The following is a 15,366-nucleotide window of genomic DNA, read 5'->3' on the forward strand; positions in this document are numbered from 1 at the left end:
GGCCAGTCAGCTCCCGGTGGGCAGGAACAGAGGCTGCCAGTTAATGAGACCCCCGCCCCAGGTTCTACCCATCATCCCTTTCATCCAAAGCAGGGGTCAAATGACTGCCTGAGGACCCAGTCCAGCCCATCACCTGTTTTTGTAAAAAAAAGTTTTATCGGAACCCAGCATCCTCATTCATGGACATATTGTCAGTGGTTGCTTTTACACTACAATGACAGACTGTATGGACCCCAAGGCCTAAAATATTTACTAGCTGGTCCTTTAATGGAAAAGTTTGCTGGTCCTTTGTTAAAAGCAACAGAACTGATTCTTAGCTGAGCATGAGGGCACCTGGAATAAAGGCCACACGCCCAGTCCGCCTGGACACTAGGTTCTCGTGGATGGACTGTGAGCAGAAGTGCCAGGTGCAGTTTCCCTTCTCCTTTCCTCTTCCTTGGCTGGAATGTGGGCATTGTGTGAGCACCTGAAACCCCGGTGGTGAGCGCCACTCCTCAGGGTTGGCAGAACTTGGTGCTGTCAGCATGGAGCCACCATACTGCCCTGGACTGCCTTGACAAAAAGAAGCTTAGACGTTGTTTAAGCCACTGTTGTTTCGGAGCTCTGCCACTGCAGCTAAAACATATCCTAGTACAAAAGACCCCACTGTGTTGTGGCACTTGGGATAAATTCACCACGAAACCGCGTTCTTCCTTCTGCTGGCTCTGTTTAGCTTGGCCATCAGTGAAATTACTTTGCCTCCCAATGGCCCTAGCAGGCAGGTGCTTCTACTATCCCCAGATGAGGAAGCTGAGGCTCACACAGAGGCAAGGTCTCCTGCCCAAGGCCATGGACAGCTAAGCGGCTTACACGGTCCAGCCCCAAAGCTCACATTTCTGAATCACTATTCTGTGATTCTCCAGCCTGAGGCCCTGGGCCACTTCCCACCTCCCCCGACAAGCAGGAAGCCCTCACCACTTTTATTCTTGAAACTAACACCTGACGGGCCCACGGCACCCCTCTGACGGGCACTGCCGCCACATCTGCTCCTCCCAAACCCTGGATGTTGGAATCTCAGTGATTCTCCTCCAGTGGTTCCCCGTGGGGCTGCCAACACCCAGTAGTTAGTAAAGTGAAAAAAAGGCTGCTTCCCTTTTCTATCTGGCTGCCTCTATCTCTATTCTTGCTCTAGGTCAGTGGTAGGGGTAGGGAATTGAAACCAAGCAAGGCCTGGCCAGGCCCAAGGCTGGACCAAACCCGCAGGGGAAGTGTTAGCTTTGGTGTCTTGGTTCACAGGGGTGTGTTGGCTCCACTCTGTTGTGCTTCAAAAAATGAGGGCCCATTCCTGCCTCCAGGCCTTTGGACTTGCTGTTTCCTCTCCCGGCACACTCCTTCTCAAGATCTGAAGAAGTAACAGCCAAGCATGGTGGCTCATACCTGTAATCTCAGCACTTTGGGAGGCCCAGGCGGGCGGATCAAGAGATCAGGAATTCGAGACCAGCCTGGCCGGCACGGTGAAACCCCGTCTCTACTAAAAATATAAAAATTAGCCAGGCATGGTGGTGCACATCTGTAATCTCAGCTACTTGGGAGGCTGAGGCAGGAGAATCGGTTGAACCCGGGAGGCAGAGGTTGCAGTGAGCCAAGATCATGCCCCTGCACTCCAGCCTGGGCAATACAGTGAGACTCCATCATAAAAAAAAAAAAAAAAAAAAAAAAAGAGGTAACATAGTACTGTACAAAGATAGGTCTAGAGATCAATGGAAAAGAATTGTAGCCGGTGGCCAGCAGTTCAAGACCAGCCTGGGCAACACAGAAAGACACCATCTCTACCAAAAAATTTTAAAAACTTAGCCAGACACAGTGATGTGCACCTGTAGTTCCAGCTTTTGGGAGGATGAGGTGGGAGGATCACTTGGGCCCAGGAGTTCCAGGTTACAGTGAGTTATAATTGGGCCACTGCACTCCAGCCTGAGAGACAGAATAAACCTGTCTCTATTATCTCTTTAAATAAAAAAAAAGTGGGGGGGAGGTTGATAGATGCAACAAACCACCACGGCACATGTAGACCTATGTAACAAACCTGCACATCCTGCACATGTGGCCCAGAACTTAAAAAAAAAAAAAAAAAAAGAAAATCAAAAGTAAAAATCAATGCATATCAAAAAAAATTAAGAGTCCAGAAATAAATCCTTATATTTATGATCAGTTAATTTTCCACAAGGACGCCAAGGCAATTAAATGGACGAAAGAACTGTCTTTTCAACAAATGATGCAACTGAATATCCATGTGCAACAAAATTAGGCTGGCCCCTTCCTCACGCCACACATAAAAATGGACTAAAAATGGATCACAGACCTAAATGTAAGAACTGAAACTATAAAACCGTCAGAGAAAACATAGGGGTAAACTCCTTGTGACCACAGGTTAGGCAAAGTGCTCTTATATGTGACCAAATGCACAAACAACTTAAAAAAATATAAAGTGAATTTCATCACAATTTAAAACTTTTGTACTTCAAATGATACTATCCCAATGTGAAAGCCAAAAAATAAATAAAATTAAAAAGGAAGGGAAAAGACAATCTGCACAATGCAGGAAAACAGTATCAATTACACATCTGATAAGGAACTTGTACCCAGAATATACAAAGAACCCTTACAACTTAACAACAAAAAGATGAATAATACAAGTAAAAAACAGGCATGGGACTTGAACAGACATTTCTCCAAAGAAGATATACAAATGTCCAGTAAGCAGACGAAAAGATGTTCAACATCATTTGGGAAAATGCAAAAACAAACCAAACTGAGATACCACTTCACATCTACTGGAACAGCTATAATCCAAAACATGAATAACAACTGTCGGTGGGGATATGAAAAAAACAGAGCCCTCCTACATTGCTGGTAAAAATATAAAATGGTGCAGCAGCTTAGGAAAGCAGTTGGGCAATTCCCTTGTGACACCATGATCCAGCCATACCTGAAGCCATCTATCCATGGCTTTTCATTTATGTGAGCCTATTTACATTTTACATATATATGTTGTGTAAGTTGGCGTGGGCTAGTTTTTCCATCTCTTATTTGAAAACGTTGCTACTGCTTCACAGTCTCAGAGAGAGTGCACAGATATGGAATCTCAAAGGTGTCCCAGTTAGTCTCAGACAGGCATAAAATGTGGGTATCTTCAAAGCTAACGAGAGCTTGAGCGATACTAACAAAGGTCTAACATGTGAAAGGAGGGAGGTGAGGAGGCTCCTGCCCAATTCAGAACTGAACAGACTGTCCTAATAAATTAGAATAGAGTCACGTTCAAAAGAGACATACTATGGTACTGAAAACCCTGGAATCCATATCCAAAGTGGAACAGATACGTGAACTTCCAGGACTTGGCCCAGAGAAGAGTATTTCTGGAAGGAACCCAAGAGATGCTTGCTTGCTCGCTAAGCATCTTGGGAGAACTACATGATGAAGAGGCCCAGTGGATCTGTAAGACCTCAAGGAGTCCTACGGGACCCATGCAAGAGACCACTGTTTGGATTAATCCATTCTTACGCCACTTGGAGCTTTCTCACAAGAGAGGGGGCTACCTTGTAAGGTAGTAAGTTCCTCATCAATAGAGGTATCAGTGATAGATTCAAGCCCACTAATGCTTTATTCTAGCTCAAACCCAGTATCAGATCATGAAATTGGAAAGCCCTGTGGTCAAGAGAATGGGTGCTGGGAAAAGGGAGGCGTGGTCTCCACTTCGCCTCCACCACATCTCAGCTGGGAGGCCTTGCACAAGTGACCTCACCTCTCTAAAGCCAAGTGTGTACATCCGTGAAAGAGGCTAAGACACACCCCCGAAGGCTAATGTAAAGATCCAGTGGAGTGATGAATGTAAAAATCTTGGTACCCAGTAAGGACACAATATTTTATCATCGTCATGATCGTTATGTCTGTGGTAATAGTGACTATTTCTTATGATTTCTGTATAGAAGGAGTAATAGTGAAAACAGAAGTCATGGCAATAGTCCTAATAGCCAGCATCTACCGAGTACTTACTGTGCACCAAGCACTGCTCGAAATTTAAGTGTATTAAGTCATTTCATCCTCGAATCATCCCAGTGAGGTAGGTACCATTATCATCCAACTCTATATATGAGGAAACTAGGGCACAGAGAGGTTGAAAGCCTCTTGCCCAAGGCCACAGAGACCGAAAGTGGGACTTGGCAGATGCCAACCACATCTACAGGCCCCTCTAGAAATAGTAATAGCTGGAAATGAACACCCCCAAATCAGACTCTTAAAATACAAAATGTCTGAGCAGGGCAGGTCCTGGGGACCCTTCAGAAAAACTGAGAGTGGGGAAGGGCGAGGTGTGCCAGGGCTACCCTGTGAACCAGCAGCACTAACCCCTCCAGGAGCCAGGCTGAGTGGCCTTCCCCAGCATCCGCCCCTCGAGCCCTATGTGGTTTCGCGAGTGAGGCCCCAGGCAAAGGCTTCCTAGAAGAGAGGATGTCGGCGCAGAGAAGCCTGGGCTTCCGCGAGGTGCCTCACCTCCCTCTCGCCCCTGCAATCACATTTACTCAAAGGACGTCCAAAGGTGTCCGCTCTGAGCAGCCCCTTCATGTCCCCAAAACTGTGTACTCAGCCCCCAAGATGGCCATAAGAGGCAGCCTGAGGCGCAGGGCCTCAAATTCCAGGGCAACAAACAAGCGTGGCTAAGGCCAGCTCCTACTGGCTCACTCAGCCTCGCCCAAGGCCCAGATCACTCAGCCTCGCCCAAGGCCCAGGAGAGGACTGGGAGAAGAACAAAGGGCTCAGAGGAAGAGGAGGTGGCAAGGAGAGAGGAGGACGAGCTGCAGAGGCCTACTGCTTCCACCTGCTCCTCTCTCGGGCCATGGAGTCCAGGAGAGGCCACCCCAGCCAGCTCCCAGTGCGGATCTGTGACTAAAGCCTGACCTTCCATTCTCCCAGCCACACAAGGAGGGTGTGGGATCCACGCTGAGCTAGTGGGCCTCAGGCTGGGACTTCCTATGCAAATGCTGGGAAACGCATGCTCTCCTCTTCCTGGGTGGGCATGCTGGTCACACACAGGCCTGAGGCTGCTGGTGACCAACGATGCCACTGTGAGAAACCAGCTTCCTGAGCACAAGGCTGGCACTGAGGGAAACACAGCAGGATATGGAGAAATGGAGCCAGGACAGTATCGCCTGAGCCCTGGATACAGCTGTGCCTGAAGTCAGACCTACCCTCAGTCTTTTCTGTTTTCTACTCTTTTTTAAAACGCAAGTTTAATTAATAAGTTCATAAAAACAATACAGTAGATTTTCAGTCACTGGCAAGCAAAATTGTCAGAAAATGAATCCATAAACCCACGGTGTGAAAACAAAGCTGCGACTGTCACTGGAAGATGTAACAATACGCACTATTCCCTGTGAGTTGGGGTTGGTGGGGGTTGGAAAGCCATACTGTCCTCTCCACAAACCGAAAAAGGCATCTCATGGAGGCAGGGAGGTGGTGTCACCAACGGAGTCTGGGTCAAGGAGAACAACATCCACTTTCTGGGGACACCTCAGCCAGCTCCAGGAAGGGGCTGATCCTGCACTCAGTGACTCGCCTCCAGTCACACAGGCCTGCCCAAGGCTCTGCCATCTAAGCTCAGGAAGCCTGGCTTGCTCCTGTACCCACAGTGCTGAAGTCCCCTGCGGCCATACCCAGGGTGACAGGAGAATGCAAATGAAGAGGTGCTAAGGATACCCACCACCACTTAAAAAAAAAAAAAAGGAAAAGAAAACAAGAAGCGAAAAACATCTGTCCAAAAAAGTCCAAGAGAACCCAGAAGTGAAGAGCTGCCCAGCATTGCAAAAAAAACCACAAACACCCTCCATGCATGCAAATCATATGCAGATTTCATGTAAATGTATTTCCAATTTTAACAATTTCAGCCTCTGCTGCATGTCTAGGAAAACTGTAGTCCCACCAATTAGGAATTAGCAGGAGAAAGGAAATAATGTTTGTGGGTTTTAAAAACTCCTTTCTTCTACTCAGAGGAAAGGTGAGTAGAGTGGGAAGAGGGCTTCTATCAGGAAGTTCCTGTTCTGGCTTTGATGAGGATGTGCTGTGTGATCTTGGACAAGCTGCCTCCCCTTTCTGTGTCTATGCCTCCTGGCTATGCAAGGTAGTGATGAAACTAAGCTAAATGTTATCGCCAGCCTCTGTCAACAAAGCAGAAGCTCTGGCCACCCTGGGCTTGTGTTTCCACCATACCGTAACAGTTGGCTGGGGTGAGCGGTGGCTGCTCCTTAGAAGGGACGAGTGCCCTGTAGTCTGCCACAGTTCCCACCCACCTCGCTAAGTTACAACCAAGCTACTCACTCGCTTCCTGCACCTGCCCTGCAGGTATCTGTGTTGGTGAGCCTAGGTTGGTAGGTCTCTACTGACCCTCCAGGCTCTGACATTCAGGAGCTCTATATCCAGCCTTTCAAAGAGGCCCTAGCATGGCTCACCATAAAGTTCTATACCTCTTGTTCCCACTTCCAGGTTCTATACAGGCATTTCTCTAGAGAAAAGGGTAAAATGGTAAGAGATGGTGGTGATTGATGGTGATGGTAATGGTGGTGGTGGTAGTGGTGATGATAGCTATAAATTCCAACTTAGTGGAAGCAAAAATAAATAAAAATAAAAGAAATAAAGGAAAAAGAGCAACTAAGCCCCCCAAAACTAAAACAATCCAAAATAAAACATGGAAAGAGGCAAAAGCATCAAAAAAAGAGGATACACAGAAATCAAAAAGAAGGATGGCAGGACCAAGTTCAAATAAATTAATAAACACAATAAATATAAGTGGACTAAATGCTCCCGTTAGAAGATATTATTAGATCAGATTTTAAATTGAACTCTATGGAGTTAACAAAAAAAGCACCTGAAGCCTAAGGATTCAGATAGGTCAACCACAAAAGGAGAAACAAGATATTTCAGGAAAACACTAGTCAAAAGAAACTTAACGTAGCTATATTAATATTGGAAAAAAAGACGCTGAAACAATAAAAGTAGCTAATATTAAGCACATCTCAGCATTTTACAGACATTTTTCATTTCATCTTTATAATAACCAGTAACTAAGGCAGTACTTCACAGGAGAAAACTGAGGCATACAGAGTTTAAGTCAGATTTCAAACAGGCAATGCTAATAAGGTCAGGAGCTAAGATTGAAAAGCACAAAAACCATTACAATATTTGAGTCACCAACATTTAACAAGCATGACCATTTACTCAGTAATATGCAAAATGCTTTCATGAGTTTTCTCATGCATTGTCTCATCTGATCTTCACAGCAAGCCTGGGAGGTAACTACCATGCCCATTTTACAGATGGGAAAATAGAGACACAGAGAGGTTCAGCAACTTGCCCTTGGTCACACAGCTAAGAAGAGGTAGACTTGGATTTCTGTATTCATTCTTAACCACACACAGTGTAGGAGAAAGTAGAATCCAGGCTGGACCCCACAAAAGGTGATCTGGGAAGGCTCCTTCGAAGATGGGGCATCTGAGCATGGCTTTGAAAGGAAGAGGTGATGGCAGGACCCCCCCACTACCAACTCCCCAACAAGGGGTGTCCCGAGGTTAGTGCTCACCACACAGGAAAGAGCCTGAGCACAGGCTGACACAGGTTGCGTCTCTGGAGCAGCTGTGGGCGAGGTGTTGGTGCTTGGCCCGAGAGACAGGATGAAGGGGTGGGCACTGTGGTTGGGGAAGGATGGGGTCAGGGTAGAGGGGGCTGCAGTGAAGAGATCTCTGACTTCCTGTACTTTCTCAGCAAGACAGTGACAATGCCCAATCCCCAGCAGATGAGGAACTCGCTGTGTAACATCAGTCAGACAAAAACTCCAAAGAGATAACCCAAAGTATCCAGAATAACAGAAGGACTCTGGGAAATCAAAAGGACAACTGTCCAATAGCAAACTGGCAAAGGATGTGAAAAGGCAACTCTCATGAAATGCACCCACCTCCACTGCCACCACCAGGTCCAGACATCTCCTACCCGAACCACTGAAGCCAAGTACTTCCTGGTCTCCCTGACTCCACCCTGACCACCCCACGGTCCATCCTCCACACCCAGCCAAAGGGACCCTGATAGAACTAAGGCAGATCCTGTTCCTCCCTGCTCAGAACCTTCCCATGGCTCCCACCTTACCCAGATGGCAAATAAAGACCTCACAAAGGCCCTGACCTGGCTCCATTACCTCTCTAACCTTCCTCCCTCACTCTCTCCCTATCCTCTCCTCTCCAGTCACCCTGGCCTCCTCACTGTTCCCCAGACACACCAGGAACAGTCCTGCCCCAAGGCCTCTGAACTGGCTATTCCCTCTGGAACAATTTTCCCCGAGGTACCTGCTTGACTTCCTCCCTCACCTCTTTCAGGTCTTTGCTCAAATGTTTCCTTCTCAGTCCAGCCTTCCCCGACCACATTATCTAAACCTGCAACCCCCTGCGTGACTCCTGGTCCTTACTGATCTTCTGAACCTGTTATTTATTTTTCCCGCAGCATCCAAATATTCCATCTAAACAAGCATACACATTTCTTACTCATTTGCCACCATCTCCCCCAAGAAGAATGTCCGTTCCAAGGGGACAGGGGTTCAAGTTGGTTTTGTTCACTTTGTACCCCTAGCACCTCAAGCAGTGCCTGACACATAATAGTTGCTCAATAAATAGGTGGTGAATGAATGAATGGCTTCAAAAACCCTAAACACTGCAGCATCAACTGTGGCTCTCTCTTGGAGGACACGAGGAAGATGGAAAGGCATTTGCTAAGAGAGTAGTATTCTACTGTGTGAGTCACTGTTTTTTAATGTTGGCTTCTCCCCGCCCCCCTCTACCCATCCCACATAAAGTTTGCTCTGGTGTCACCTAAAATTTTCTGGAAAGCTATGAGTAGCACATGTCCACGCTCTGGGAAACATGTCACTCCCAGCTGTCCCCCTTCACTGAGAATTGAGGTCAACACCTCCCTGGCAATGGACCTCACTCAGTCCATCCCAGGAGTGCTGACCTCAGTATCGGCCACTTTCCTCCCAGCCAAGCAGACAGAGGTAGCAGCCAAATGACAGTGCGCTGCACTTGGGTGACAGCTGCATCCCCCACAGACAGACATGGGAGGTGCAGGAGACACCAGCGGCTGTGCACCAGACCCAAGGCTTTACCCCAAGCAGCTACTCTGCAGAAAACATCCCTGGACGCAACCCCACGAGAGCAGCTGTTCTGAACAGACAGGTCCCAGGATGTGCCCTGTTGGGGCCCACAATGTTTAACAAGTTCTGAATCAAGCTGATACTTGGACATAAGTAACTTTCACCATAAAAGTCCCAATTTCTGGATTCAGAAATAGTTGGCAAGAAGACAGGGGTGGCCTTTCCACACATTCACTAAGTGACCAGGGGTATCTACCCTGTGCAGGCACCATTCCAGGCACTGGGGATACAGGCCCAAATCCCTGCCTTTGAGGAGCTGACGTCACAAAATCAATCAGGACACCAAGCGTCCCAGGACAGAATGTGAGCCAGCTATGAAGAAAGATAAAAGCAAGGTGAAGGGGACAGAGAATGGCAGAGGCAGCTCCTCTATCGCAGAGGTGGCCAGGAAAGGGCTCGGGCGGGAGGCACTGGAGCAGCAGAAGCCTGACAAAGATGAGGGACGAGTCTCAGGAGACATGGGGTAAAATGTCCTGGCAGAAGAAAGGGCAAGTGCAAAGGCCCTTAGGCAGAAACCTGCTTGTTGTGTTCACAGAGCTTCAGGAAGTAAGCCTGGCTGAGCAGAGACGGTCAGAGAGGATCATGGGTGAGATCGCGTAGGACCTTGCAGACGGCAATGGCAAAGAACTTGGACCTTATTTGGAGTGAGCAGAGAGCCCTGGGAGGATCGTCTGGGCAATGGCAAAGAACTTGGACCTTATTTGGAGTGAGCAGAGAGCCCTGGGAGGATCGTCTGGGGAGGAGTGATATGAACTGACTTCGGTTTAGCTGCTGAGCTGGGAGTAGCCTGCAGAGGACAAGAAGAGGCAGGGAGGCCGGTTGGGGCTGTGGCTGTGGCAGTGGCCCAGCACGCAGGGACTGAAGGCGTTCGGAAGCAGCTGGACTCTGGACAAAGTCTGAGAGCAGAGCCAACAGGACCTCCTCATGGCGAGACATAGGGGCGGGGAAAGAGGGACACCAAACGTAATCCCAAGGTTTGGCCTGAGCAACCAGAAGGACAGAGGGAATGTCTGCTGAGCTGGGGACGGAGGGGTTGGTGGGGAGGTGGTCTGGGGAAAGGCATGAGTATGCTCGACAAGAGATGCCTGCCAGACACTCAAATGCAGAAACTCAACGGGCAGGAAGACAAGTCCAGGGTCTAGGGGAGAGGTCCAGGCTGAAGTCATCCACATGCAGATGGACTTTAAGGCCATGGGAATGTCCACACAAATCCTATACAGGAACCTTCAGAGCAGCGTGACTCACAATAGCCAGAAAGTGGAAACGACCCAAATGTCCATCAGCTAATGAGTGGATAAACACAACGTGGTCCAGCCACACAACGGAAGATGATTCAGCCACAAAAAGGAAGGAGGCACCGACACACTCCAATGTGGCTGAGCCTTAAGGACATGAGTCTAAGCGAAGCCAGCCAGGCACGAAAGAGCAGCACTGTGTGATTCCACTTGGAGGAAATATCCAGAATAGGCGAAGAACTGACAGAGGCAGAAAGTAGATGAGTGGTCAGCAGGGGCCGGAGGAGGGGCGGATGAGCAGTGAGCGTTTATAGGTCTGGGGTTTCTTTTAGGGGTGACGGAAATGTTCTAAAATTATTGTGGTAATAGTTGCACAACCCTTGAGTATACTTTTTTTTAAAAAGGCCACAGAGTGGATAAGGCCACCACAGGAGCAAGTCTAGATGGGTAAACGGCCTAAGGAGTAAGCCTGGGGCCCATCTCTCCTCAGAGGCCCCAGAGATGAGGAAGCAGTAGAGGAGACCAAGATCAAGTGGCCAGAGAGCTGGGGGCAAAGGTGGCAGCTGCCCCCTGAGACAGGATGTGTCCCCTGCAGTCGGCCCCAGGATGGCCCCTGCCCCTGCCACACACTCCAAGTCCCTGCAGGGCCCAGCCCAAGGCTGGAAGCTCCAAGGAGCAGGGCCCGGGTCTGTCTTGTTCACAGCTGTGAAGAGCGAGCAGCAACACAGATGTGTGCATCACCAGAAAATAACTAAGAGGATCAGTGACAGTCGGGGCCCCCACCAGGCACCTGCCAGCTGTGCACCAGGGGCATCACCCCAAACCTGAATCATTTCCCTGGCAACGTGAATGGAAAAGTCAACAAAGCCTGAAATGCCAACTGTCTATCCCGCGCCTGGGCTGAAGAGTCGAGATAGAATGTTCCGGCTATTCTTAGGCAATGTTCAAGTTCAGCTTTTGGGGGCTGTTCCCAAAAAGGCTTTTATTCTCGCCTCTTCCCTCTTCCTACCCAGGCTCCTCAACCTTGTGTGCCCACCCCAAGTGGGAGTTCAGCTCAAACAAGGGGGCTCAGAGGGCCACGGGGACCCCTGCAAGGGCATCGGAATCTGGAGAAGCCAGAGGGGGTGGGCTGGGGGGTTGAGCTCAGCTGCTTCAAGTTCATGGGATCATCTTTGAAAATCCACTGGAAAATGTGACAGAAAGGAGGAACTCCGGAGGCCGGGGGACAGCACTCCCCTCAGCCCCGGGTGTTTGCTGATGCAAATATTCCCGCTCTGGTGCCAAAGGCCAGGCACACTGAGCAGTTCTGTCAGGCAGGGAGCAAGGCATGGCCCCAATGGGAGTCTAAGGCCTTGCTTGTTCTCTCCTAAACAGCACCCCCCACCCTGCAATCTCCTACTTGATAAACACAGCTAGAGACCAAGGAAACAAGGCGTGCCCCCACGAAACGCAAGTGGGCAGTGTAAACAGCCATCTGGCCAGGACAGCGAACCGCGGCCACCCCATCGCCATTTCCTGCGGGCCATTTCCTCCACGGGTCGCCGGGCGGTTCTGCCCCTGCTCTCTCTCTGTTCTCCCGGGAATCCAGAGCCCAGGAATCCCACCAGACCAAACTCTGGCGCCTGGGGAGATGGGAACAGGCCTCAGAAATGCCCGGGCCTCACATTGAGCTTAGAGTCCACAGTACACACAGGTCCAGCCACACCGTGTGTTAAAATATGTCACGGAAGCTGCAGCTCCAAGTGCCTGCTGGAACCCAGACTTTCGCAAGATCCAGAAACCAAACCTCAGTTCGGGCTCTTGGCTATGGCTGCTGGTTCTTCTCATGGGTCAGATGTTCAAGGTTTTGAAACCCAGAGAAGAAGGAGACCAGTCTCAAAACACAGGGCCACCGACCTTAGACCCCATTTAGGGAACTGAGAGGGCAGCATCGCTGATACTCCAGCACTCTGGCAGTTTAACTTCCCAAAATGCTCTCAACAGGCAGTAGAGCCATATGGGTAGGGGTGGCCCTCTGGAATCAGAACGCCCGGGTTCTAATCATGATTCTACTGCTTACCTACTATGTGGCCTTGGACAGGCCACTTCCTTCCTCTGTGCCTCAGTTGCCCCATCTCCAAAAGGGGGCTAATCACAGTGCCTACCTTGCTGAGTTGCTGTTAGAACTAAGTCCATGCTTACTTGTCATAACAACCCCATAAGTACCATTAACACAAACCCTATGTTTCAGTGAGAAACTGAGGCACAGGGAAGGATAGTGACTTGCCCAAGGTCACACACTCGTAAATGACAGAGAAATCCAAACCCAGACTGCTTATGGCTACAACGCCTGGCTCTCACCCAGGGGTCAGCACATTTTTGCTGTAAAGGGCCAGATGGTAAATATTGTAGGCTCTGCTGGCCACATCCACTCTCTGCTACATATTCTTCTGGGGTTTTGCTTGTTTGTTTGAACAACCCTTTTTAAAAAAGAGTAAACACCATTCTTAGCTCACAGGCTATACAAAAACAGGCCATGGGCTGTATTTGGCCCATAGGCCACAGTTTTGTCAACCCTGTCTCTAACCACTACAGTACACTGTCTCTTAATGCTGGCAGCTAATCCGAGTTTGAAAGACACACCACACAGATCACAGGAAGCACATCTGCAGGACCGATTTGGTCCACAGGCTACCAGTTTACAAGTTTCACCCGAAGCTTCTTCCACACCCAGGTGAAGACCTGAGCTACAGCATTTCCAAGACCTATTTAGGGATCAAAGCCATGGCAAGAACAAGTGCTGAAGTTCCTTTCGAGTTTGCTGGAGAGATCAACAGCAGGAGCAGACCAAAGGAGGCATGGGAGAGCTGCGTCTGGTCCACCCCCGTGGCTGTGCACGGCAAAGGTGTGTGTTCGTGGGCAGAGCTGATGGCCCCAGGGTCTGGACCAGCTCAGAGGCTCCAGCATCACCTACTTTCTCCAGCAGAAAACCAAGATGAAGAATGCCCTGATACTCTTCCCCTCCCCTTTTGCTTCCAGTTCATGGAGCAAAAGTACACAGGCCCCTGTGAGCAGGTGTGTGAATGAGGCCCCACCAGCCAAATTAATCCCCCGGGGAGCCCGGGACACAGCTGCCTTCAGGACAGAGCCAGGACAGGCTCCAGCCAACAGCCATTTTGTTCAGCCATTTCCAAGGGCTGAAACTCCGGGCTGAGAACAGAGGAGGGTGGAAGAGCCATTCCCCGGGCTCAGGAACTGTCCAGCAGCCAGCATGAAGTCTAGAATCAAGACTTCTCCATTCCCACACAAGCAGCAAACCTTCCCTGCTTTGCCGAGCCAAGACGAAGCCAGGGCTGGTGGCAGGGAAGGAAACAGCAAGTGTATGGATGGCTGCATTTGCCCAGTCAATGCCTACGCCTGCCCTCACCCTGCCTTCCACAAACAGCTCAGAGGTTGGGCAGGTGGGGTTCACCTGTCCTCACTCATGGCCTGTGGGACCCAGTAATTGGTTCAAGGTTGGAGCACATGACCCAAGTCTGAACCAATTAGAATTCTCTTGCTCAGAATGATTGGTTCAAGAGTGCAGCACCTGATCCAGGTTTCAGCCAATCAGAATACAACACTGCCCTGCTCACTGTCATTGGATCAGAGTGGAGTGTGGGACCACGTCTCAGCTAATCAGAGCACAGCAATAGTGATTGGTTCAGGGGTAAAGCACAGGTGATTGGTTCAGGGGTAAAGCACGGGTCTAAGCTGACTGGAGGATGATAAATGGTACGTGCAAAGGTTTCATGTGATTGGTCCAGGTCAAAGCACATGACTGGGCCCAAACCATTTGGCATATGACCCTCCCCTGGCCGCAGATGGCCAAAGACAGAACGAATCTCAGGACTTTTCTCAGCTCTTAGTAGAGAGGTTCACTCTTTCCCACTGACCTTAAACTTGAGAGGATGTGAGGCCAGGAGAACCACAGCCACCTACCTGCTGCCATACTGAAAATAAGCCTGAACGGTGGAAAGCAGAGTGAACAAGAGAGAAAGAGGCAAGGTCCTGGTTTAAATCCAGCCCAGCCCAAAGCTGATACTGCTACTAGACTTCTCAGATACTTGAACTAACAAATTTTATGTTATGCTGAAGTCAACGCGTTTTCTGTCACTTCAAATATGGGAAAGTCTCACCTTAAGAAGGAGCGGGTACTTGCAGATCCTCTGGATGGGAGACAACAGGTAGCCTTCCAAAGGGATGTCCGTAGTCTTCCGGCCTCCCAGAAGCATGCAGCTCTGCAAAGGGACAGGAGACCTTCATGAAACCCACCAAGGACAGCACAGGGACATGGCCACCCTCAACCATGGGAAACGCTCTCAGAGCACAGCTACAATCACTTGGGAAGCAATTTAGCACCCCCTAGGATAAGTGAAAACGTGTATCATCTACAAGCAACACAAAGCCTAGTGGGCCAAATCTTGCCTACTCCCCATTTTGGTAAAGTTTTATTAGAAACACAGCCACATCCACCACATTGTCTGTGGCCCCCTACAAGCTACAAAGGCAGAGCTGAGTTGTTGAAAAAAAAGGCTGTATAGCGGAGAAACCGAAAATACTGACTATCTGGCCTTTTGCAGAAAAATTCACCCATTCCTTTTCTAGAGAAGCTTTCACATATACACAACAGGAGACTCAAAAAGCCTTGTTTACAACAGTAAAAAATGGGACGCAACCTAAATATCCATCACCGGAGAATGGAAATATCTGTATTTTTGTTTCAGTCTGTTTGCGCAGATTTATACAATGGTAGCTAGCTATATAGCAGTGAAAATGAGATAACCAGGGCCACAAGTAGCAACACGGGCGAACCCCAAAAATATACTCTTGTGCAAAACAAAGAAGGATATGTACAATATGAAACCATTTATAGGAATCTTTTGCCGGGCG

At 49.1% G+C, this 15,366-nt stretch overlaps 1 protein-coding gene across 1 annotated transcript in view; it reads right to left on the bottom strand.

Moving 5' to 3' along the window:
* The window catches only part of PREX1 (phosphatidylinositol-3,4,5-trisphosphate dependent Rac exchange factor 1), a 205,285-nt gene that overhangs the window by 87,362 nt on the left and 102,557 nt on the right, over window positions 1–15,366 (bottom strand). The window contains exon 5 of the mRNA XM_033186674.1: window positions 14,613–14,714. Coding sequence (XP_033042565.1) covers window positions 14,613–14,714 — 102 coding nt within the window. The remainder of the gene's footprint in view (window positions 1–14,612; window positions 14,715–15,366) is intronic.

This window comes from Trachypithecus francoisi, unplaced genomic scaffold (genome assembly GCF_009764315.1).
Source record: "Trachypithecus francoisi isolate TF-2019V2 unplaced genomic scaffold, Tfra_2.0 Lachesis_group21, whole genome shotgun sequence".
Taxonomy (NCBI): Eukaryota; Metazoa; Chordata; class Mammalia; order Primates; family Cercopithecidae; genus Trachypithecus; species Trachypithecus francoisi.